General features: G+C 36.6%; 1 protein-coding gene across 2 annotated transcripts in view; it reads right to left on the bottom strand.

Annotated features, from left to right (window-relative positions):
- Positions 1 to 20,705, bottom strand: part of LOC116732194 (chemokine-like protein TAFA-1) — a 41,595-nt gene extending 20,890 nt beyond the window's left edge. Inside the window, exons 1-2 of one of the 2 annotated variants that reach the window (XM_032582318.1) lie at positions 19,382 to 20,705; positions 18,343 to 18,487 (exon numbers count right to left, since the gene is read on the bottom strand). In XM_032582318.1, coding sequence (XP_032438209.1) covers positions 18,343 to 18,484 — 142 coding nt within the window. In that variant the 5' untranslated portion in view covers positions 18,485 to 18,487; positions 19,382 to 20,705. The remainder of the gene's footprint in view (positions 1 to 18,342; positions 18,488 to 19,381) is intronic. The other variant, XM_032582251.1, reaches the window with a different exon arrangement.
- Between the last annotated feature and the right edge of the window lie 2,605 nt (positions 20,706 to 23,310).

A 23,310-nucleotide genomic window follows, 5' to 3' on the forward strand; every position in this document is an offset into this window, starting at 1 on the left:
ATAAAATCTTTGCAGGATTCCCTGACTTACAGTGTGCTTTATGAGACTATGTTTATTTTTAATGCCAGCAACAATTCTGGGTTTCTAGTGTCTCAAAGCTGGTTTGCTTTTTTCTGGACTGTATCACCATGACAACCTGTGCTAGACACCTAATGTAATCTGTTGAGATTGAATTTTGACCTGAGAGATCTAGACACGTATATGAACCGACCAATCAGCTCTAAGGGCATCAGTCACTGCACTGATACAGTCTTTTTTGTGACTTTTTTTCCTCTGAGGCCTCTTGTTCATTCAAACAGAAGAGCTGATTACTGGAAAAGTTGTTTTATTCACATCCTAGCCAAGCTGTATAAAACCCAGCAGTTTCTCAGATGTAGTAAACTATACGTTGCATCAGCATTTTTTAATATAAAAAGTATATCTGTGGTTCCTGACCAGATGATTTAACTGCTGGTACTAAATCACATTACCTGAATGGACTCTTATGGTCTTGGACTGTATATAAGGAGGTCGCTGACAGGATTTCTGCAGAGGCAGAAAAACCAAGCACCAAAGTATATGCAAAGACTAGAATATTCTCATTTATTAAAATAATAACTAAATACATATTACCAGACAACATTATAAAAACCCTCTAGAAGCAGGAATAGTACAGTGTCCTAAACATACTTATCAAAACATTTCGATATGATAGAGAACCTGCCTTTTTATCTGTGAAACCCCCTTTCTTCATCCTGACTCACAACAAGACAAGAAAATGCAATAAAACATTAGATAAAATAATGTTTCCAATATCCTACATTATTCTGGATGATAGTGGTATTATTAAACCTCATAAACTGGATAAAATATTTTGAAAGCTGAAGAAAGTCAAATGTTACTTTCTATTAACATTTTGTAACATAAAATGTCACAATTTTCAAAACAAATTTCACATTTCTTAGATTTACTTCCAATGCCGATGCTATAGCAGATAAGTAGCTGTTGATGTTATCGAAATAAGTTTATTTTTAAAATTTGCCTTCAAATGTAGATATATTAAATATGCAAAAACATCAAAATTTGTATTGTCAGAAAACCCAACTTGTCCACTTACTGTTTTAGTGCAAACTTGAATTTTGACACTAGCTGAAACTCACAAACCCAAATTGTAGTAATTTAATCTCACACTAAAAAAACTGTTGCTTTTCATAAACATATTTTTTATAACCTCAGTAATCATCCCTTGTGGTCGATGGCATGATAAACTTGGCTTCTCATCCAGCTTCTTTTTGTCATTCATTGTCATGTTCTGTCTTATGAAAATCAACACGTCTTACAAGAATGATACGTTCTCTTGTTTTTATAGACTGAGCTAAGAGAAACTGGCATCTGAGCTAAGAGAAATGTGTGGTCTCATTTTTATGAACTTGGGGAAAAGGAAGTCTGGTTCTCAATTAAAAAAAACTAAAATGAATAAATAACATGGGGATTTGACAAATGTTCAGGGTGTTATAAATGCTTCAGTAATTTAACTAACGTCCTTTCTGTTAGCAGCTTTATTACACATATCTTTCAGTTTAAGAAAAACAAAGTAGAATAAGACTCTGTTTACATTAATCTTGATGCAGGTGATCTAGTTTATGTGATGTAGCCCAAGGATTTCTCTCTCTAAAGTGTAACTAACAGCAAAGTCAAATGGCATGTTCAATTTCAAACAATATTTACAAAAATACACTTAGTAACAGAGACATCTGTTTTGTATTTTACACTCAAATGTTTCAGAGCATAATGCAACGACAGTATACATGCAAATAACAACACCTGCCATCAGCAGAGCCCCTTGTTCAGAAAGCAGCACATCGTCAGAGTCAGTAAAAGCTACTTCAAAATCTGATAAGTTATGGACAAGCAAGTCCAGATGAAGGCAAATGCTGTCAAATCATGCATGTCATGAATGTGTAGCACCGGGTGTGAATTTCTGTTGCTTTGGTGTTCGGCCTGCCTAATGAATGTGAAAAGGGTTCACGTGGGACCGGTAAATGGTTCTTCAGACGTGATGAAACAGCCATTGCACAGAGGAAAATGGTCAGTCTGTCTCAATAGAAATGTCACTATGCAATAAGTATGCAATGACTTGCTGTCTACTGTAATGAGCCTAGACCGCGAGGCTGTCTCCGGAGACGTTGATAGCAAGTATATCCTCTGAATGGCAACGCTTTTCTACCATCTGTTCCACAAGCTCAAGTCAGTGAATGTACTGTATGAACAATACATACAGGGGGTCAGAACATCATATTTCATTTGGTTTAAAGCTAATTAATGTTTGCAAAATGTTTGACTTGAATGAAAACAGCTCATGTCAGAGAGGCTCGCACTAAGAGTAGTTACACTCGAAATGGAAAGCCTTGGGGACTCAATTTAGCAGATAACCAGTTTTCCTCCTGAGACTTTGGATTCAGGTGACTGTCAGGAGATGATACTATGAGTATATCCTGCACTGAATGTGTATGCTCACAGACAAGTGCCATATGACAATCTTGATAAGCAAGTGACATTTGAATGTCTCCAAACACACACCAGGCTGAGCCCATGTCAAATGCAAGCCCCTGCAAGTTCTCCAAGTCCTGTGGTTAATTATTTTGTAGCTTTAAAGTCATTTACCAGAGACAGCAGGGCCCAGTCCCCAAACCATTGCTGCCTGTGTATTAGAACACCACGTTTGTCACCTTTTAATGGAAAACACAACCAAGGTGACCCATAATAGGTTCCACTTTTTCCCCTCTGTGCATGCCCTCTGCAGACATCCAAGCCAGCAAGGTGCAGCATTTCAGTCGCTGACAGGAAACAGGAGCGCCAGATTAGAGAATGTCAAATTAATGCAGATGGAAACCAGTGAGAGGCACCAAACATGTGACTGCATGGTGTCAAACTGAGTGACTATTTTTTCCCCCCGTTGCCTTCTGCAAAAGCATCTGTAGTCCCAGCAGTATTGTTGTTATCTTAGACGTAAACGGTAGGTGAAAAGCAAGCAACATATTGCTTGATAAACTGTTGTGATAAATTTGTTGTGATGGCGAGGAAAAGACTTAGCACTTGAGTGTTTGCTTAAAATATTGAAATAATAATTGATTTCAAATTTGTAAATTTACAGTGCATGAGAAAGTGTTTAAATACAGCAGGGAAAATAAGTATCAATGGTGTGCATTAGGGTTTTTCTCCTTTCAAATGGGCCCATTGAAATAAAATGCACATTAAATGTAGGTAACAACTCAAGTAATAAACATATACACAGATATCAACACAAATTAGCTCAAAAATTAAGTGGAGTGGTACATGAAAGTATTGAATGTCTTTTTTTTTAATAATAATGACAGCTTAATTAACAGCACTATGCACTAGAGCAAGTGCGGTTAAAATGGCAGCAGGTGTTTTCCTTTTTCCGACAAAAATAGAAGGTGTCTATAAAAAAGAAGAACGATGAGAGTGAGGGTGAATAGAGAAAAAGAAGATGTGATTCAAAGATTTTTTAAAAATATATGAAGAGGACCAACTTCATCAGCCTGTGCATAATCTGCCAAGTCATACAACTTGGAGTGATGCTAAGAGTTTTCTACAACAATAAATTTTAACAACTTTTTTCATGGAATTGGTAAAAAGTATTTCTTGAAACCAACTACCGGTTTCTTTCCTGAACTATGAACACAAAAGCTCTTTTTCAAACTATGTTCTCTGACACATTGACTCTTGCCAAACTGAACAATGATCTCAAAACACTTTGAAAGGGGCCAAAAACAAAAGAACAACCTCAGATCATCCACACAGCAGTCAAAATGAAAACAGTGCATACCCAGTGATTACACGGGACGTCAAACAATACAAAAACAGTGTTCAGGGAAGTGCATATCATCATGTTTATTGATTACAATGTATTGAAATACCTTTAATGACTACAGAAAAAACATACATATCAGATTCTCAGGCTTGTTTTATAAAAATGCATTGTACCAATACAGCAGCACTAAAAGTTGTTAATGATTTTATAGATATTTTTGGATAAGAAGCAACATGGTGCAGCCCTCTTTGTTGATTTTTTTTCTATAGCATTTGATACACTTAATCATGAGGTTTTAATACAGAAACTCTTCATTTTTGGTTTGAAAACTATCTGACCAGTGTGTTCAAGTAGGAAATCTAACTTCCAATTCTCTCCATCTGCTCAATAATGTTCCTCAGGGGTAACTTCTGTTTATTAATGTATATAAATGGCCTTAATTATGTCATATGCAAAATTAAATTTGCATGCTTATGATGTTGTTTTATACTGATCTGGTCTATCACATAACAGTCAACTTCTAATGTTTTACAGGCAAATCTTTATGACAGCAAGCTTGTATTAAATGCTGATGAATTGAATGTGATGCCGTTTTCCAATAGAATATTTGAAATGAGGATTTTCCACTCAGCTCTACAGCTGGAGGTCTGAAAATTGAATGTGTCACATGATATATATATACAGTATAGATAGATAGATAGATATATCTTTGTCTTGATTCTTTGTCTTTGACTCCCCACATTCAGCGGCTGGATGAAGTTCTCATTTATCTGGATTCGCTTTTACTTCAAGATTAGATCCTTTATATCATTTCAGGCTACTTTCATGTTTGTAGCCTATGGTGACAATTTATACATTCATGCTTTTCTTAAATGTCTTCATTCACTGGATTAAGTTTATCATGCAGCTTTAAGATTTATAACAGGTTTAAATTGTTTTACACATCATTGTACGTTATATGAAAGGGCTGGATGGATGGCCTTGGTCAATCGGAGACGCCATCATTGGCAAATTTTTATTCATAAGTCCATACTTGGACATCTTACTTCATATTTATATGCCTACATTTAGAAAATCCACCTGAGGACATTCTCTTCATTGAGAACTTACTTTTACTTTCAGTCCCTAAGTCTGAACTGAACTTGGAAATAAATCTTTTCAGTTTTCTGCTCCATCTTCTTGGAGCAAGCTACATAAAAAGATTAAATTAAAGTTGCTGTTGTTACTAAATATTTTTAAGGCTGTTTTTAGTGATTTTTGGAAGGAAATTTTTGCTTATGGCAGGAACACGAGGCTGTTTTGCCTTGAATGTTTTGTGAACTCTGAATCTTGCTACCAATCTTGGCCAGGATTCTCTTGAAAAAAAAAAGATTTTTAATCTCGATGGGAATTTCCCAGTGAAATAATTGTAATAATAATACAATAAAAAAGCTTTTAAAATCATACTAAAACTAAGGAAAATGAAAACAAACTAAAATTCAGTAATTAGAAATCCCAATTTCAAATAAGCTCAAAATGCAATCTCCAGTACAAACTAATGATTGTGTGGAGGAAAGTGTCACTATTTAAGTGAAAGGAGGATACGGATTTACCAATAGACCGATTAAAGAAATAAATGTGTTCTCAGACTTTGAATTTTGAATTAAAGGATGGTGTATAGAGTTTTAGCAATTGTGAAAAACAAAAACCAAAACATCCATTAAAAATGAAGAAACTTTCCTGCATGCTGCTGACTAAAAAAGTAAATTAGGAGTGAAGCATTTTTGTTCTAAATGTATAGAGAAATGTATCACTCTCTTCTGACTTCCATGTTTTCTGGCCTTATGTAGTGTTTGGTGAATTTATTGTTTTACTTCCTTTACATAGGACACAGTAATCAACAAAATCTCAAACAGCTAAATGTGCTTTAGACTTCAATAATCAGCACTTTTAAAAGAGCAGTGTTAGACAATGTGTTTAAGATTATGAGAAAACAGTTTTTGTAAAATAGTGTATTTTGTTTCTCAAAAGTGTTTCATTTTACACAGAATCTACATTGTTCTGCTAATTGGGTGTGTGGTTGTGCTAATTGTGATAAGTGATGAGAAAAGAAACTGGTTTGTTTTCAAACTTGGAACAAAAACAATCATTAAAAAAAAACTGTAAAATATGTCTATAAACAATGCAATTTGTATGTTTTGCAACAACAGTGTTCCAAAAGTCTTGAGAATGTCATGCTTTAGCCATCATGAGATACTTTTTGGGTGATACCTCGGTAATGAGAAGCCTTTTTATAGACCAAGAGTTAGGACTAAGCCAGCATTAACACATATTTTTACACTAGTCGAAGTTTACACTTTCATGTACAAGTGCAATTCAGGAAAAGAAAATTTTAAAACAATTTGCAGGCACAGAAAACTACCCGTTGCTACTCTGAAAGAGCAGTGCCCATGACAAATAAAAATGCAGAAATTCTTGATATATGGCTGCTGGTTTTGACAGCGTGTCACACGAGGAGGCCGTAAGATTGGTCCTGTGCACTGGGCCAAGGTTGGCTGATGCTTTATTGAAATGCAAAAATGACTACTCGCAGAGCAGAGTTGGTGTTGTTTTAAGATGCATCAAAACTGCATGCAACAGAGGGATCAGCAAATAGGGGGATATGGAAAGAGTTACTCATTTGCATTGGGGCCTCAAAGCGCATTGTCTTGCATAGGCACAAACACAAGCACAGGATACTGCAAAACTGGCCCTGATCAAGGCTAACAAAATGCTATTGTGTGTCTCAAGGAGCTGTACTCATAAATGAAAAAGTCTTGTGGTTGTTTGGTTTTCATGGTGGGGATGTGTGGCTTGTTGAGTGTAACAGCGGAGAGCAGCAGTCCCGCTTGCAGCTTTCATGTCTGTTAAACACAAATGAACAAAGACACTTTATCTACATTATTCTCTTTTTGGATGTCTTTGCTCTGCAGCTTTCTAAAAAAAACAAAAACAAAAAAAAAAACAAGGAAAAGAAAAACATAAAAACACATCCCCTGTCAGTATGATGTCATTCATTTTCAAATGTCAAGCTGCTCCTGTCCTTCCATCTATGGCCCTTTTTCCCCTGACTAGGAAATGTGTCAAAATTGTATTTTTGTGCTTTCAGATCGCCTGCTCTGATGAAAGAGATACGCTGAGCAGAAAGAAAAGGAAGCAGACTGAGAGCAAAGTCACAGAGTCTTTAGAGAGTGGCTGCTTTACTCTGATGTGATTGCTGGTCTTCCACACGGAGAGCAAATATGGCTGCCAAGCGAATGTGTGTGATATGCAAAGATTTAATAACTTTTTAGGATTTATGCCATGAAGTCTGAAAAGTAAGAGGTAATAATTATACAAGACTTCTGATCAGCGGGGGAAATATGACAGATATTCTATTCAGCATGGCATGGTTGTCACAGGATGATGATCAGCTGCAAACATGGAAGTGCTGAACCATATGTTATACTGTAGTATGTTACAGGAATATTTTAGCACATACGTCGCTAGACATTTTAAATTAGACATTGTGAAAGTGACTTATTGTTTCATTGATTGCAGTATAATTACAGTTTTACAGTTTTAGATTTGAAGCCAGACGTTTTCTTGTAATTTGCATTCTTTTTCTACAATGTCAAAGCTTTCAGTCAGCACCTCCAGCATATTGCTCATATTTGCCAGAATGTAATATTGACACTTTTGTCCCTTTTTTTCCACACATGTACGCCGCAGTCTCTGCAGAAAAGGTAATTGGATCTGTAGTGCAAATATGCTAGCAGACTTATGGTGCACTAAGGGTTGAAAAAAAACATGAAGTCTTCCATAGAGCCCGATAAACCCAATATTAATTACTCTGCTTATTTCTGATACTACGCCCCCCTTGGAACCAATTATTAAGTTGAGATGCTTCTTTCCAGCTTAATGAGGTCTAAGTAATGATAATGAATTTCACATTCCTGCCAAGCATTCAAAATAGGTTTTCACAATAGCAAAGTCATATGAAATGATCCATCAACCACAACTCTGGTTTCAAAAGAATTTGTTTTCCAGATGAGGAAATCCAAAATTAGGAAATTGGCTCCAATTGTTCATGTACGAAGATATTCTTCTCAATGCTTATGCTTATATCAGGGGAAACAAAAGCTTTGTCATGTGAAAGAATTTGAAATTCAGCTGTATTTACACAGGAATTAATTGTACAGAGGTGGACTGGGTGACTGCATTTTCAGTATAATTTGTAAAAATGTGAAAATAACTTTTACCTTGATAATTGTTAATTATTTTCTGCTGGCCTTATAATTTTAAATCATAATTGGCTTTTTTAGTCACCTGAAGAACATTTCAAGGATTAATCATCTTTAGTTGAATTAATTATTGCCGCAAAATCTTCACAGGTCTGCCTATAACGTCAGACAGCTGCAGCTCGGATCTTCACTAAAACTACGAAAACAGAACATATCACTCCAGTTCCAAAGTCTTTATATTTGCTCCTTACAGAAGAGAATAGATCTTATAATACTTTATCCAGTTTATAAACCACTGAGTGGCTTAGAACCAAAATACATTAAAGATAAGCAGTCGTATCAAAAATCAGACCACTCGGGTCTTTTGGTTTCAAATCTACTCCATCTGCATCCTCATAATCAGAACAAAACCGAGAGAAGCAGCATTCAGTTTTAATGCTCCGTTTATGTGGAATAAACTCCAGAAAACTGCAAAAATGCTAAAACCCTGAGTTCCTTTTAATAGAGGTTAAAAAAAATCTTCAATAGTATTAACTGTGACATTATTAATTTTGGTCAGTGTTCCAACATTTCTTTGCTTCCCCCTATCATGCCACTGCAATATAAGGTTTTTTTTTAGTTGCTGCTTTACATTTTCTCGTGTAAAGCACTTAGAAGTGTTAAAGCGCTACCAAGAGTCAGAAGACACTCCAACACCAAACTTGTTTGTCAGCATACGGTAGAAAAGTAAGACAAGCAAACACACCAGGATCATGAAAGAATCATGCAAAGCCAAAGAATGTAGCTTTTAAGAAACTCTGTGTGGACCAAATCCATTAAAAAAGTAACAAAGCTGAGTGCAAACAGCATCACTAAATTCTTAATTGAAGTCAATGCATATGAGAGCATTGCATTCACTTAAAGGTTGCCATTTTTAAAGAAAAAAAAACAATACAAGATGCTACAATGATACTGCCAGAGTAGAGCAGAGCTGCATCTTGCCTTCCGATCCTGTATGCTCTGCTGGACTCACGTGTTTGCAACTGGCAAAATAACCAAAGCATCTCTTTCATCACAAAGGGTGTTTTTTTAACCCAGAGTGTTAAACTGTGAAAATAGCCTGAAGAGTTACAGTTCTTAACAGTACTGCCTTTTCTCAAATCTGTTGACATTTTCAGTGTTCACTTTCAAACTACAATGACTCACATTAGTGCTAGTCTTGCTTTAGCAACGTAGGAGTTTGTTGGTAGGCTGCAATGTGTTGGGCTACAATAATTTGCATCATAAGAGGAAACAGCAAGGATGCTTTACTAAATGGTCTTGTGTTTTTGTTGGTTTTTTTTTACGTGTGACTAAACGAGTAACGTCATGGTGATTTTATTTGCAGTTTCAAAATTAGAATTTAATTTGAATAGTATTGAGTTTATGTGTGAACACGGCTGCTCTTTAATTCAACAATTTCCCGTTAGAACAAAAGCTACCCCTGAATAAGTGATAACATATGTCCTCACTGTTTGAAAACGTTATATCAGAAAGTTAAGCCAACCTTGACTTGTGTCTACTGATGACTTTTCCTAGAGAATTGGGCCTTCTGCAAATTTAAAAAGCCACAATGATATCTGGCTTTTATATTTTCCCTGCTATATGGAATAAACATGATTTTCATTTTTAATTTAAGCTGCAGTCCTTTGGGCCTTTCACTCCACACTTTAAGAATGTGTGTATAAAAGTCAAAATAAGCCTTCTAATGCTTCCTAATTATGTAGTTATTAATCTATTAAATATAAATGCAGTTAAATGTCAGACTAAAGTCTGATTTATTCGCATTAGCAGACGATGAACAACAATAGGACCAAAAAAGTTCTAAATATAAAAACTGTATTTTCCTCAAATATATTTTATTTGGATGAGATTGAAAACAGGATTCTGTATTTCCTCGAAACTCTGTTCAAACTCACAGCAATTAAGTTTTGTATGATAATTACTTACTATCATTATCTACTAATTAATCTGAAATATTAACGATACCCTTAAGCTCTGTTTTGAAAGAATAGATTCATTTGCAGTCACAAATAAATATGTCTACCTTTCCAGAACTCTAAGAGGAGCAAAATCATTTTGCTGTTGTGTGCACGCCTGAGCTTTGTTTTGGACTATTTCTGGATTAAAGCAAAAAGTGAGCACTTCCATCAGAATTCAGGTTTTCAGAGTCAATTATCCTTGAGCTATGTAAAATGTCACAGCAAGATATTTAGAAAACTGCACCTAATTACAAACAAAACCAGCACCCAAAACTCTGGTTGATGACCCCAGGAGGATGCTCCTTTTCCTACACCCAAGAAACACAAAGTGGTTTGAAACAATCAACTAACAACGTCACTCTGAGGCAAAATGTGTCTCTCTCCTCTTCATTTTACTGTAGGTCTGTCATATATGCAATCCTAATGATGTCTTAGAGAAATATTAGGCCAGAGGTGGCAGTTCATGCACTTCAAACTTTAATGTTCTAATTTTGTGATTGCAAGCTGTCTATTCCTAAGGAACTTTATGGTTTAGTGCAACAACTCTTTGCTTGCGGGTTACATCATTCAAACTGTAGTGGTGCGTGGATGAACTCTATTTAAGCCTTGAACAAGGATTTAAAAGATGCCACGGTGTGTTCACTGAGGATGGGTCAAAGATGCTGTAGGAATGAATAATCATTTCATTCATTTTTTTCCAGTTTGTGTGTACAAGAGTCGCACAGTGAATTTAAATATAAAAACAATGCTCTGCCTCTCTGTAGCGCATCAAAGTAAGGGAAGCAATATGTATCTAATGTTTTATTACATTTCTTTGACTGAAGTAGAGCTTTTTCAGATCAGTCCCCAATCCAAATCTATCTAACTATCAAGTAAACGTTGGAAACAATGACAGTTTTAGACTAGCCTGTTTTTGTTAGTCAAGATTTATTAAGATCAACAGACACTTGCATTACTAGTGATATGTCATAATATTCAGTGCTCAGAGAAATGAACAGCAATTAACTACAACATTAAACGTCACTGACACTCTGCTCAAACTAGAAAAAAGGAGATAAAATCAAAGTCTATTTTACACTTATTTCACTGGCATTGCTGCTAATAAATATGGACATCACCATGGCAATGCACCATTGTCTCCTTGTTGTTTAATATTAAAAGCATCTTCAGCAAGCTTAAACAGTCTACTTCACAAATTACTATGAATAATAAATCAGCTGCCTTTAGTTCTATTTTCTATTAGCAGTTTAGTGCTATATGTATGTTCAGAGCCCTCAAATGGTGATTTTTGTTTTCAAAAATACTGATCACTGACTAATCTAGCAACATTTCCTGTTGTTTGGGTTCTCTCTCATCCAAAGCAGTCACAGGCAGCCTGGTCCTCCTCAGCTAATCAATCCCTCCCAGCTGAAGTTAGAGCAGATGTTCACACCTCACTCCTCAATTGCAAAGAAATTTCACATGTTGGGTTATTATAACCTTACTCTTTATCATAAATTTATCACTCTGCCTTAGTTAAAACTAATCAGGTTGAAAATGTTCATGTTGTATTGACTTCTTGTAGCTTCTTCGAAGAGGGACTTTAAACAAAAAATAAAAATGAAGCTTTGGATCTTTTCCTTAAGACACAAGCCTTGACGAAGACAGACACATGAAATATTACAGTAAAAAAAGAACAGGCATAAGAATAAAGTTAGTTTTAAACATATTTAATAGGTCTACTTGATTTTAGTAAACTTGACATTGTGATTCTATTGATGAATATTGAGATGATAGAATCTAAATAACCTGCATTTGTAACCATCACAATCATCCTAATAACACTGCTGAACTTCAGGATGTTGTAACATGGAGATCAAATCTGGACATGAACAACAAGAATATTTTAGCCTACAAACTACTGGATTAAATTAATTTTGTGATTGCACTATTGCACACGGTAAGAATGTGATTCAGTATCCTGGGCAACTCTTACATTACTCACATTATATCTCATTTATGACGTTATTCCTTTCTCCCAAGGCATCTATTATAAATTACATGCACGTGGTCAATTATGCAAATTAAGTGATGATGTCATTTAGCAAAGTCTAGTGAGATTTAGGACATCCAACAGCTGCTTTCGTAACTGAGGATTTGGCATCACTGTACTGGACCATCACAGACCCAACACAGAGACACATTAGACAAGTAGTAAACATTCTCTCTTTCTTTCCACATCAGATCTAAACTTCTCTGCATGGAGTAATACATGCAGAAGACATAATTCAATCTTTTTATAGCATCATTGGAATCAGGCTTTTGCCTTTTTGTAGTCAATATGTGCCCGTATCGATATCGTTAATCTAATGCTTGCCTGACTGCACTTTTTAAGCTTTAAGGCGTTATTTTTTCGTAGTTCTCAGAGTGAAATGAGTTAGAATGATAAACAAAATTATTATAAAATTATTTACACTAACACAGTCTTTAACATGCCTGAGAGCTGATAAACTGTTCTTGCTGTCAACACCTCTGTTATTGAGACACTGAGACTTTAGCTGTGGTTAAAAATAATGATTAAAAAAAAGCATCTGGTGTAGTCTCAGAGAGTGAAAGCTGGCTAATTAATTACGCTGTGGGCCACAAAAAATCGTTTTGCACATAAGTGACGGCAACTCATAGCTCCAACACCGAATTGGCTGAAAGACTTCAATTAAACATGCTGTTTAAACAAATATCCACAAGCTTAGAGGAGATCTTTCTTATGAATAATTCACATCCTGAAAGAGTGAATAAATGGGAAATACTAGAATGTGTAAAATCTACTTGTGTAGCTCTGAGCATACAGTAATAATTAAGCTACTGATTGTCTTACGATTAATTCATGTTAGAATATATATATTTTTAGGGCAAGCAGAAAAGAATACATGAATACTTCATAACTGCTGGAAATGATGACAAAAAAAAAGATTAGCTTCAGTCTTTTAAAGTGGGAAATCTTTTTAAAGCCCTGTAGAAGATTGTCCTGATATGTAACTTAATGGATAACAGTTCTTCATTCTCTCAGGAACATGTTTAACAGCATCCGGACAAAGTGGGTTTGTTCAGCTCCAGCTGTGGAGAGGCCCTAGGCTCAGGCTGAATGCCTCTTCCCATTGGCGCCGCAGTGACACTAGTGGGAGCATGGTTGAGAAGAGGTCCAGGGGAGGGGTGGAGGAAGATGTATGTCAAAATAATGTGCCTCCAGGATGCATTATATAAGGCTATTAAATTGTCAGTGTCTAAAACAGTGTGGAGCAGATACAAGCTTTGTTTGTGACAGCTGAAAATCCATTTTTCATGTTTGTTTCAGTGTGAGGTTTACCAGTGAGTGGTTCCTTTGTTGGCGTACAGATGAAAAACATGTCCCGATTCAGAAAGAAGTACATGAGTGGTTTTTAAAGATGCACCAATCAGATTTTGAAATGGTTCTGCACTGGTTTTGTGAAGCTCTTACTTGCCAAAACTGACTTCTGATGATTCCAATTTCTGTTTAAAACTATGTTATACACATCAATAAATTTTCATATATACTGTATATTTTTTTTCTGTTTTATAAAACATTCATTTTACTGTTTGAAACACACAACATGAGTATGGAGTATACGTTTTAAAACTCGATTTAGCATCTAATTGCCTTTACAAAGGTTAGTGTTGCTAGCATTACATAAAAAAGTATTTACAAATGCATATTCTACAAACTGTTTAACTTTATTCTGTTCTGAGCTGCCGAAGGGCTGCCAACGTTCCAAATCCTGCATTTTCCTTAACAGATTTTAAAAGCTCAAAAGGTGAAAACAGAGTAACTTTGCTTTTCATCCTTGCTGTTACCTGCTGAAAGTCTTACTCCCTCTTGCTCTCTTGTGGCCTGAATGAGTGTTTATCCCAAAAGGTTTTCTTGACAGTACCACCTACCATTGCTTAGGCTCAGTATAATACCTTCACCGATCAGAAAAAGATTGAAGGTTTTTTTATTATTTTTGACAGAGATTCACCTGTCATGCAGAGAGTCAGGTGACTTCAGGCACTGGTCAGGTTTTCAGTGCATCTCTAGGTATCTTGTGTGGCATTTTCTCTGCAGGCACAAATAAACTATGGTATTATAATACACAGTTTATTAGATAAATTGCATAATAGAATATGATTTTTTTTTAAAAACGTTTGTAAGATTACCAAAGATTGATTATGTTATAAACAGTTAGCATGCTGTAGCTTAGTGTCTTCAATTATTATGAAACCAAATTAGTTGGTCTTGGGGGTTGAAGCTGACAGCTAACCTCCAATGAATTTGAGTTCAACCTGAATTCAAATTGAAAAGCACTACAGTGGTTTATGCACATAAATCTTTAAAACGATATGTTTTTCCTGAGGTCATAAGCTGTGGCTGAATGTGGCTAATAGATGTGCCTTTGTTTAGATCAGAAGCTCAGAAAGCATTCATCTGATCATCTGGGCTTTAAATTGTTTAAAGTATGAAAAAGTATTTTAAAGAAACAATAAGAATTCTCTCTCTTATTCATCTGTTATTTAAGAAACAGAAATTGTTCTGGTTATCCCACCTAAAATAAAAACAGGAGAAGTTTAGTCTTACTTAATGTCAGAAAATGAGAAAAAAAACCCACCTGTCTCTCTTTTTATGTAGTTTATGCAAATACTTGGTTTCATTGTATAATTTTTTAACAGAACACTTCAACAATCATGAACGAAACTTTTTAACAATAGTTACAAAATTAAATGGATGTGATTCAAGTGTTCGTGAATTAAACCTTAAAATGATGCACACTTGGGGGTTTGCCAGCTTGCTTCCTCGGGTCCGGAGCTCTGCATTTCTCCTCTTGTTATGAATGTTCATTCTAAGCTATACTTTTTAACAGCTACTGCAAGGTGGGAGGTAAAATGCACTGACCTGTGAATCAGTGACCTTTCAGTTATGAACAGTTTGACCCCACAAAGCCAACTGTTGGTGGATGGGAGTTCACAAAGGAGCAAGGCCACCTCAGGCAGCCACTATTGTTGTTGTCCTTTCTCCCAACACCTACACATGATGCTCTGCATCAGTAATAGCTTTGTTTCTTTTTGGATAAAACACTGCTGCTCGACACATAAAGGAAATATTTGTAATTATACTTGTAAAGAATGTGTCCCTCCTTAACAAATAAAAATGTGATTTGTCAACTCTGCATACAGCGTATTTTTGGTTTGTAGCGGACATATTTATGGTTAAAATCACCTTTCTAGTGAGTTTTTGTGTGTATTCTTTTTTTTTTAAGTCAGTGCTTCAGTCAGGAAAAATTGACCATCTGTGTTTTCCTCTGCACATGTTTGAGGGTCGAGAAATGTGCGACCCCAAAAGCAACGTCTCTACCCACTTTGTGAGTGCACCGACACGCACAATCTGTTCTCTTTTGAGCACTGTTCACGCTCTTTGCACTGAATAAATACAGCACCTTCTGAATCATGCCGCAGAGAGCAACACTGGCTGCACCAGGAAGGCAGAGAAACAGCCCAAAGCTTACAGAGAGTGGCAGGCAGCAATCTGTAAGCAAGGCTGCAGGGTGAGAAGCAGGGCACCTTGTCCGAATCACTGAGCATGCACAAGCACCTACTCTAGGGTCATCTAGCTAATGGACTTCCCAGCACACTTTGCTTGTAACGGCATCCAGTAAGAGCAAAATTTATATTAAAAAAGTGCCTGAGAATATCTAGATAATAAAAATAAATATTCCTTATAAATAACTATCATCTCCAAAGCTTTTAAAAAGTTCACAGACCTTGTCACAATTTAGCAGTTCACCCAAACACTACAGATGAATGACTTTGATACATCTCCCTGTGGAACTAAATTTCTATTGGCAAGGACACGACTGATCTCTCGCCCTCTGTAATCTCGATTTCCTCTGGCAATACCAGCCACCGTGAACCTGTGGCATTTTGCTGCCTTTAATGATTGGCCCAGTGGTCTGCAACCAATGGCCTTCTTGCCACCAATTCATGACCCGTCAACCCCAATCCTCCCACCAATCCACCAGGCGCACAACACACACGGCACAGAACAAATGTCCCAGTGTCAGAAACAATCCAGACAGCCACCCCATCCTCCTCTCATAAAGCTGGCATCTCATCTGTCCAAGAGTGAAGAGTATGGTAAATGGAATGACATGGCATTTACACTTTCCATAACTGAAGATCCTGAAGGAATCAAATTGTTCAAATTGAACAGGCTTTTTTTTTTCTCAAAGATTTACCTGAATGCACATTTGAAATATTAATTCAATTTGCCTTTGTTGACAGGAGACCACTTTTGAGGCGATATCCTATTTGTGAGTGTCTCCCGCTACGTTTTTCTTCTCCCAACACACATCTATGCCGGTTATAAAATGAAGGTGTTGGAACAGGAAGTCTTCTGACTCACAATATTGAGTGTATTGAACAGACCTCTTGCTGATATGCTTGAGGTGCAAAATAACAGAGGACCTGCACACACACATATGCAAGCTACATCAGCCTTTGAAGTTCTGACAGCATCCAGCTTCGTCTCCTCTGCCGAGTGCTGTTCATAATTATTTACCATGACGAGGGCCTCACGTCCCTGCCTAAGAAAAACAAAAGTTTGTCTGCAATCCTTTGGTCATTTTTCATTCAGTGCAATTTCACAGGGAGCACAATCGCACAGATCAAATTGAGAGAGAGCAGTCTAGCATGAATATCAACTGTGATAGCTCAAGAAGGAAAGCACAGGGGAATTCATTGTCTATCTGTGTGATCTTCTGAATAGAAATTCTCCAGCTATCTGATGCAAATCTTAATGAAAATCCCAAGTGTAAAAATGTATAGCCAATATCAACTACTTTTAAATATATGATTCTTCATAACTCAACCAAACTGGTTATTAAGATGTTGATCAGTCTCTTTTGCTCTAGGTTTCAATGTCTGGATTCAGTTTCACTCTGGATTCAGAACTGGGCTATTAATGTAATGAGGGCACGCTCAAAAAGTTATTGGAGGAAGCAAAGCACATTTCAAAGACGGTTAGAAGATATATAATGACGTCTCACAGCTTTAGTCTAACACAGACAGCCTGGCCTGAAGTATGATGCAAACAAATATTTATGCAGCTGCAGTCCAAATAGGTTTACCAACCATGATTCTTAATTGGACAGGAACAAATTCCTTTATGGAAAAAAAAAGTTTCTTGAGAGTTTGGTTCTGTATGTGCAGCAAATGATAATGGAAGAGAACTTGTCATCTGGGACTTAGCCAATCAAAAGCACACTTTGGTGTTACCATGGCAGTGACTTAACAGAGGAGTACATATCATTGCAGCAAAGTTGAAATATGCAGCAGCTGCATATTTCAACTTTGGTGGTTTTTAAATAAGAAAAACAGTACAACTTTTAGGAAGTTGAGAAAAACTTATTATTTTTGATAAACCAGCTTGTTATTATGAAGAAGCTGCTCTAAAATATCTAAAGTTGGAATAATTTTGATCTAATTCATGAAATCCATCTGGCCGCCTAAATTAGGTAGGAGAGCAAAGAGTCTCTGTAAAACCCCCGTCACAATTTTACACATTTCTTTTCATTTCACTGGCATAGGAAAACATCTCCTACTGCCTTTCCAGGATTTGCTTTATTGCCTTCAACACAATTGCAACTAAAATATCACGATAATGACTCAATAATAATGTTACTTAATCTCACAGTATAAAGTCTAGATGCTACATTCAACTTGGGTTGCTGGGCACTTGAAATTGAAAGCAGCTCTGTTGAATCATTGAAATTCAATTTCTGCTGGTCAGAAATTGAATCTCATTGAAATCTCATTTATATAGAAAAGTTATATAAATGAGACTCTGATGTCATTGGACACTTCCAATGACCCACAATTTATTCCAGTGTACATGCACTACTCAGAATGCAAGGACATCAAAGAAAAGCAACATACACTGTGAAGATAGGACTGGTATCAATGCTCCAAAAGATCCTCTTCATTTCCTTACATTTAGACCCACATGTGTTTTTTGAACAATACTTATCTAAATAGGAAACTATTTGCTTCAGGCAAAAGTTAAAATTCAACGTTTGTATCTTGTCAAGCACAATGAATAATGCCAATAACTTTATTAGTTATAGCAAAAAATTAGGCTTGCCGCTTTCTATTTAAACACATAAGAAATCCACATGAATTGAAAGAGATAATAATAGCAAGAGGAAAATGACAATACATGTTTTAACAACCAGAGCAAAGGAGAAAGCACATAAAGACTCACCGATCGTGTGAATTGTGGTCCGGCCGGGCCTCGTCCCAGGATGCTGCTGGATGGTGTCGTAGAAGGTGGCCTGACACAGCTGGATGGCCGTTATGCTGACCCAGAGGCACAGGCAGAGCAGCCAGGACATGACAGGACACATCTGCTGAGAACCAGCAGAGGTGGAATCAACACAGCAGACATCATGTTCCCTACCTGAGACATCTTGCGCTCAACACAAACACAAATCACACTCACTTGCCACTTTTTTTTTTCCTGTGATTGGCCTCAGTGCCCCCTACAGTGGATTTTTTTTTCCTTAGTCATCCAGATGTATGATTAGGATTATATAAGTATGAGTTCTTCCCTTTTTCTTCCCAGTTTGCCCTGTCTTGTCCGCAAGCCACAGCACAGCAAATGTAGTGTGATCCCTGAGGACTTTTTTTACCATGCAGCACAGATTTCCCCTGACAGGCTGACTTCCTTCAACTCCTGAGCTGTGCTCCTCTGCCTCACAACTAAAAAAAAGAAACTTAAAGAAAGATAAGATTTTGCAAGAAGCCAGCTGCAGAGCCTTTTCTCTCGCTGCCAGAATAATGTGACAGTGACAGGGTGTTAACAGGAATCAAAAAGGCTTGTAATGTTTCACCATGCTCTTGAGTTATAACAAAAAAAAATTATCCAGAGGAATGCTTCTGGACGCATAAGCATGATACTTGACTGTTTCTCATCGGTAAGATGTAGTTTTGTACATTCTTTTATAAAAGCACTTATTTTTATCAAAGAAAATTGGGTTTTTACAGTCAAAATTTTTTTTTATGATGCTGCATTTTACTGACCATAAAACTTTTATTAAACCACTTTTATTAAATTACTTGTACTAAACCACTTTATTTTTGTACATCTTTTCACTTTTCAAATGTCTTTGTTCTCACAGGACATATAATGCAATTTTTAAACTGCAAATTCATAAAATAAAGAGGCATTACTCAGAAATATATCTTGCCAATTTCAGGTCTTTATGTTTTTCAAACAAAAACTACTAAATAAAGGCTCTTACCTGTGCAACCCAACAAATAGTGTGCAAAAATCTCAACAGTTTTCTGTAAATCCATCCATTTTCCCGGTTATGTTGATCCCATCTAGGAACTCTGAATTTGGCTGGAGGAGGGAACTCCACTGACTCTGCCTCCCCGCTCCACACTTTGATAGCAACAGTCCAGTGATTCAGAAATAACCGTCAAGCCGGTGTCAGGGGGGGAAAAAAGAGTAATTTAAAGCTTTTCAATTCTTCACCTTGAGGAGCTGCTCCCAGTGACTGAATTCATTTACCCTCTCGCATTTTACAAGCACGTGTGGAGCGCTCCTTAATTAACTGTGTTGGAATCTTTTCTTCCAGCGTCCGCATCCTTCCAGTGAGAGGCAGCCTCCGAGCAGCGGCTCTCGCTGAGTCCCTCCTCACTCAGCGAGCACTGAGAGACAAATGTTCCCGTGCAGCTTGGCTGAGTGTAAAAACTGTATCACATGTCTTAAAGCCAGACTGCCTCTGGATTAGATGGCATAGTGGGACTCCATCTGATCATATGCTTCTGACAATTGCAAATCAGGAAAGCTGGCACCACTCACACTGCTGTGACCACATGATTAACAATTATTTACATTTAGAACAGCCATTTCTCCTGGGGCTGCTCATCTTTTTATGGATTGTCCTATCGGCTTTTTTGTGTGAGTTTTCTGTTGCCCCACATTGGTGAAATGCACAAAGTATCTTTAAGTATTTCCAAGAAACTCTGAAGGATTACTAGAGAGAAAAAGGGTTGTTTAATCCTTCAGTTTACTTTCGCAGTGTATATAAAAAAAACCTTCTCACCCATGATGAAATGTCTCGATTTTTGTTCATAAGAAGATTTTGAGGCAAGACTGGTATTCGAAACTACTAATAATTTTACTTTGTGACCAAGGTTAACAATTTCAGCTAAAGAAAATCCACCCCAAAGCATAATGCTTCCACTACCATGGAACTTGATGGTGTTCTTTTTGGTGATGTGTAGCATTGTTGTTGTAGAAAACAATCTTTTATCTTTGTATAATTTTTAAAATGAGTAGAACCATTGCCTTCATCAGACCATTGTATATTTCCCTAATAAATTTGGGAGACTTCAAATATGGATAATAAAGCTGTTGCACCATATTCTCTGAAAACACAAGCCACATAACAAGCAAGCGTGCACATTTACAAAGCACGCTTTAATATTTAATATTTATTTTCTCCCTTAAAGAGGGTGTAGTATGTGTTTTCCAGCCACATGTAATAATTTAATAGCAATCAAGAAAATATGTCTTCAGTTGTTATAAAATTGTTGTATATATCAAATATGACTTAAAAGAAATTTGGCTTAGTAATTTAACACCTTGAAATTAAGTCTCTGTCTTTTTAAGAAAGTCCTGCTTTCTGGCTTCAGGGTGTCATCACAACATCGCTCCTCTATTAACCCTTTAGCAACGTTTTTACCAGTGTTCTCACTAAAACCTAAAACCACATCACTTCACTTTTAAGACCCTCACACTGACCCCCTGTACCTCAGAGAATACACTGTAAATACCGTACTTATGTTAGTTTACAAGTCACTGAATTGCTTAGCACTAAAATACTTTTAAGAGACGTTGTTGTTGTATCAACCTTCCAGACCACTCAGGTCTTCTGGTTCTGGTCTGCTCTGCATCCCCAGAACCAGAACCAAACATGAAGAAGCAGCATTCATTTTCTATGCACCACAAATCTGGAACAGATTTCCAGAAAACTGCAAAAGAGCTGAAACACTGAATTCCTTTAAATCAAGTCTGTTCAGAGTTGGCTTTGATTAGCAGTAACTGAAGATTTGATCAACAAATTTAACGTACACATAATGAGTCTCATGATGGAATTTGACTAAATGTAATGTTTATTACTTGTTTCATATTTGATGACTATGTGATGTTTTTATGGTGTAAGATGCTTTCAATTGCCTTGTCGCTGAAATGTGCTATAAATATAAACTCAACTTGAGTGCAGGAATGTTTTTTTGATTAGGGAATAACATTATAAAAAGATGTAAAGCTAATTTTTTTTTACATAATACTGCACCTTTAGTGTCTGATGGCAGCCATTCAGGGTTATCTAAACACTTGCGCTTTCAAAGTGCCTCCTATTTCCACAAGGCTCTTCCTTGGAGCTGCAGTTTCCAGCCTCAGCTCCCCTAGACTATCGGCAGCAGAAATTTGGTAGATTTGCAAGTCTGCTGATTTTATCATATGAAGTACTTCTCAGCTCAATGCTCTGAGAAGCGTTGGACTGAGAAGCGTTCTCAGTCCAATGCTTGAATGGTTGCACATGGCATAATAGAAAAAAATGCTGAACGCGGAGCATTGGAAAGAGCAGTTTCTTTAACACACAGAGGCCAATTTCAAGGCATCAAATTGCAAAATTTATTTTAAGTTATGTTGAACATAACTTAAAATAAATTTTACAGCATTATATAACGACTTATAACAACTGAAGGTAACACAGTTGCTTGATTGTGCTATAAAATGGCACTGTGTGGCTGGAAAATACATAATGTATAACAAGAAAAAAATCTTGTCAACCTTTTTTTACTCATGGAATATGTAACATTCTTGTTTCCACTTTGGGTGAGTTTTGAATTTATGAAGTAAATCATAATACATACATACCAAAATAAGACGATTAAGACAAAATAAAAGCTGTACTCAATAATAATGAGACACATTTGGGTGAAATGAGTGAAAAGAAAAACTGTAAGCTAACTTTATGCAGAAACAATAGTCTATTCAATGGAAGGTAATATGCACCTGCATCTGGGGACACTCTCCTGCTCAAGAAGGAAACTTAATGATGAGCCTATAAAAGGGAGAGCGGTGAGTGTTGTTATTCAGAGTAAATAAGCACTATACTGTATGAGTGAGGAAACAGCTCCATCTGCCCTGTTCTCTGTCACCTTTACTGCATTCTGAGCTCTTGTTTTGAATTGTGATCTTTTTTTTATCACTGGCATGCAGAACATGCCCAAGGCCCACAGCTCACACTGCAATCTCTACGGCGTAAACACTTGACAATTTATTTTGATGCTTGCTAGGGAAGACAGAGTGCATCCCCAGTTCAGGAAGGAGTGAAGAATACCCACAGAGAAGCTATTTTACAATGCTGCATTAATGTTTGAGGAATTTGGCAACAGAAGGGACTGGGACAAACTGTACCAAAGGAAGCCAAATAACATAAACTGCAGAGTTGTTTTTGAGAGGGATTTTTTTCAGAGACTGTGTGGTTTTTAATTGTTAACAGAATGCATTGTCCCATGTAGATGTGGTGTTTTTTTCATTTTGTCACCTTATTTGAGTCATCTGGTCTAATGAGAATCAGCTAGGAAATTCTTGAAACTCAAAAGACAACATTTACTCTGCTGCAAACAGAGATAAATGAAATCAAAAACAACCTTAGTTTTGTGATTATTGATGATAAGGATGTGTTCAAGTTCCGTTGGGGATGAGAAAGGATGTTCCAAAAATAAAACATGAATACCAGAACCTACAGTAATTGTGAAGCCTAGCTAAAGGTGGAGAAGCACCCCAACAGCCAAAGAGTAAAATATTTGCCCACAGCTAAACTATCCAGATCATCAATGCTCTCGTCTGATCTCGGAAGCTGAGCAGGGTTGGGACGAGTTAGAACTTGGTAGACGTCTCACTGGGAATACCAAGTGCTGTAAGATATGGGTTTGTTCCCCAGTCCAGTCACACGTTGAAGTGTCCTTGCAAGAGACACTAAATTCCCCTTTGTCTCAATGCTTTTTTATGTGAGAATGAAGGAACAGAAAGTCTTAAACAAATGGAAAATTACTTTTTTTTTTTCCTGAAACAAAAATTGTAAATGGACTTGATGTAAAACATTTGGAGAGTGTATCCAACTTTCTAACCATTTTTAATGAAAAAGTA

The sequence above is a fragment of the Xiphophorus hellerii genome, chromosome 1, assembly GCF_003331165.1.
Source record: "Xiphophorus hellerii strain 12219 chromosome 1, Xiphophorus_hellerii-4.1, whole genome shotgun sequence".
Lineage (NCBI taxonomy): Eukaryota > Metazoa > Chordata > Actinopteri > Cyprinodontiformes > Poeciliidae > Xiphophorus > Xiphophorus hellerii.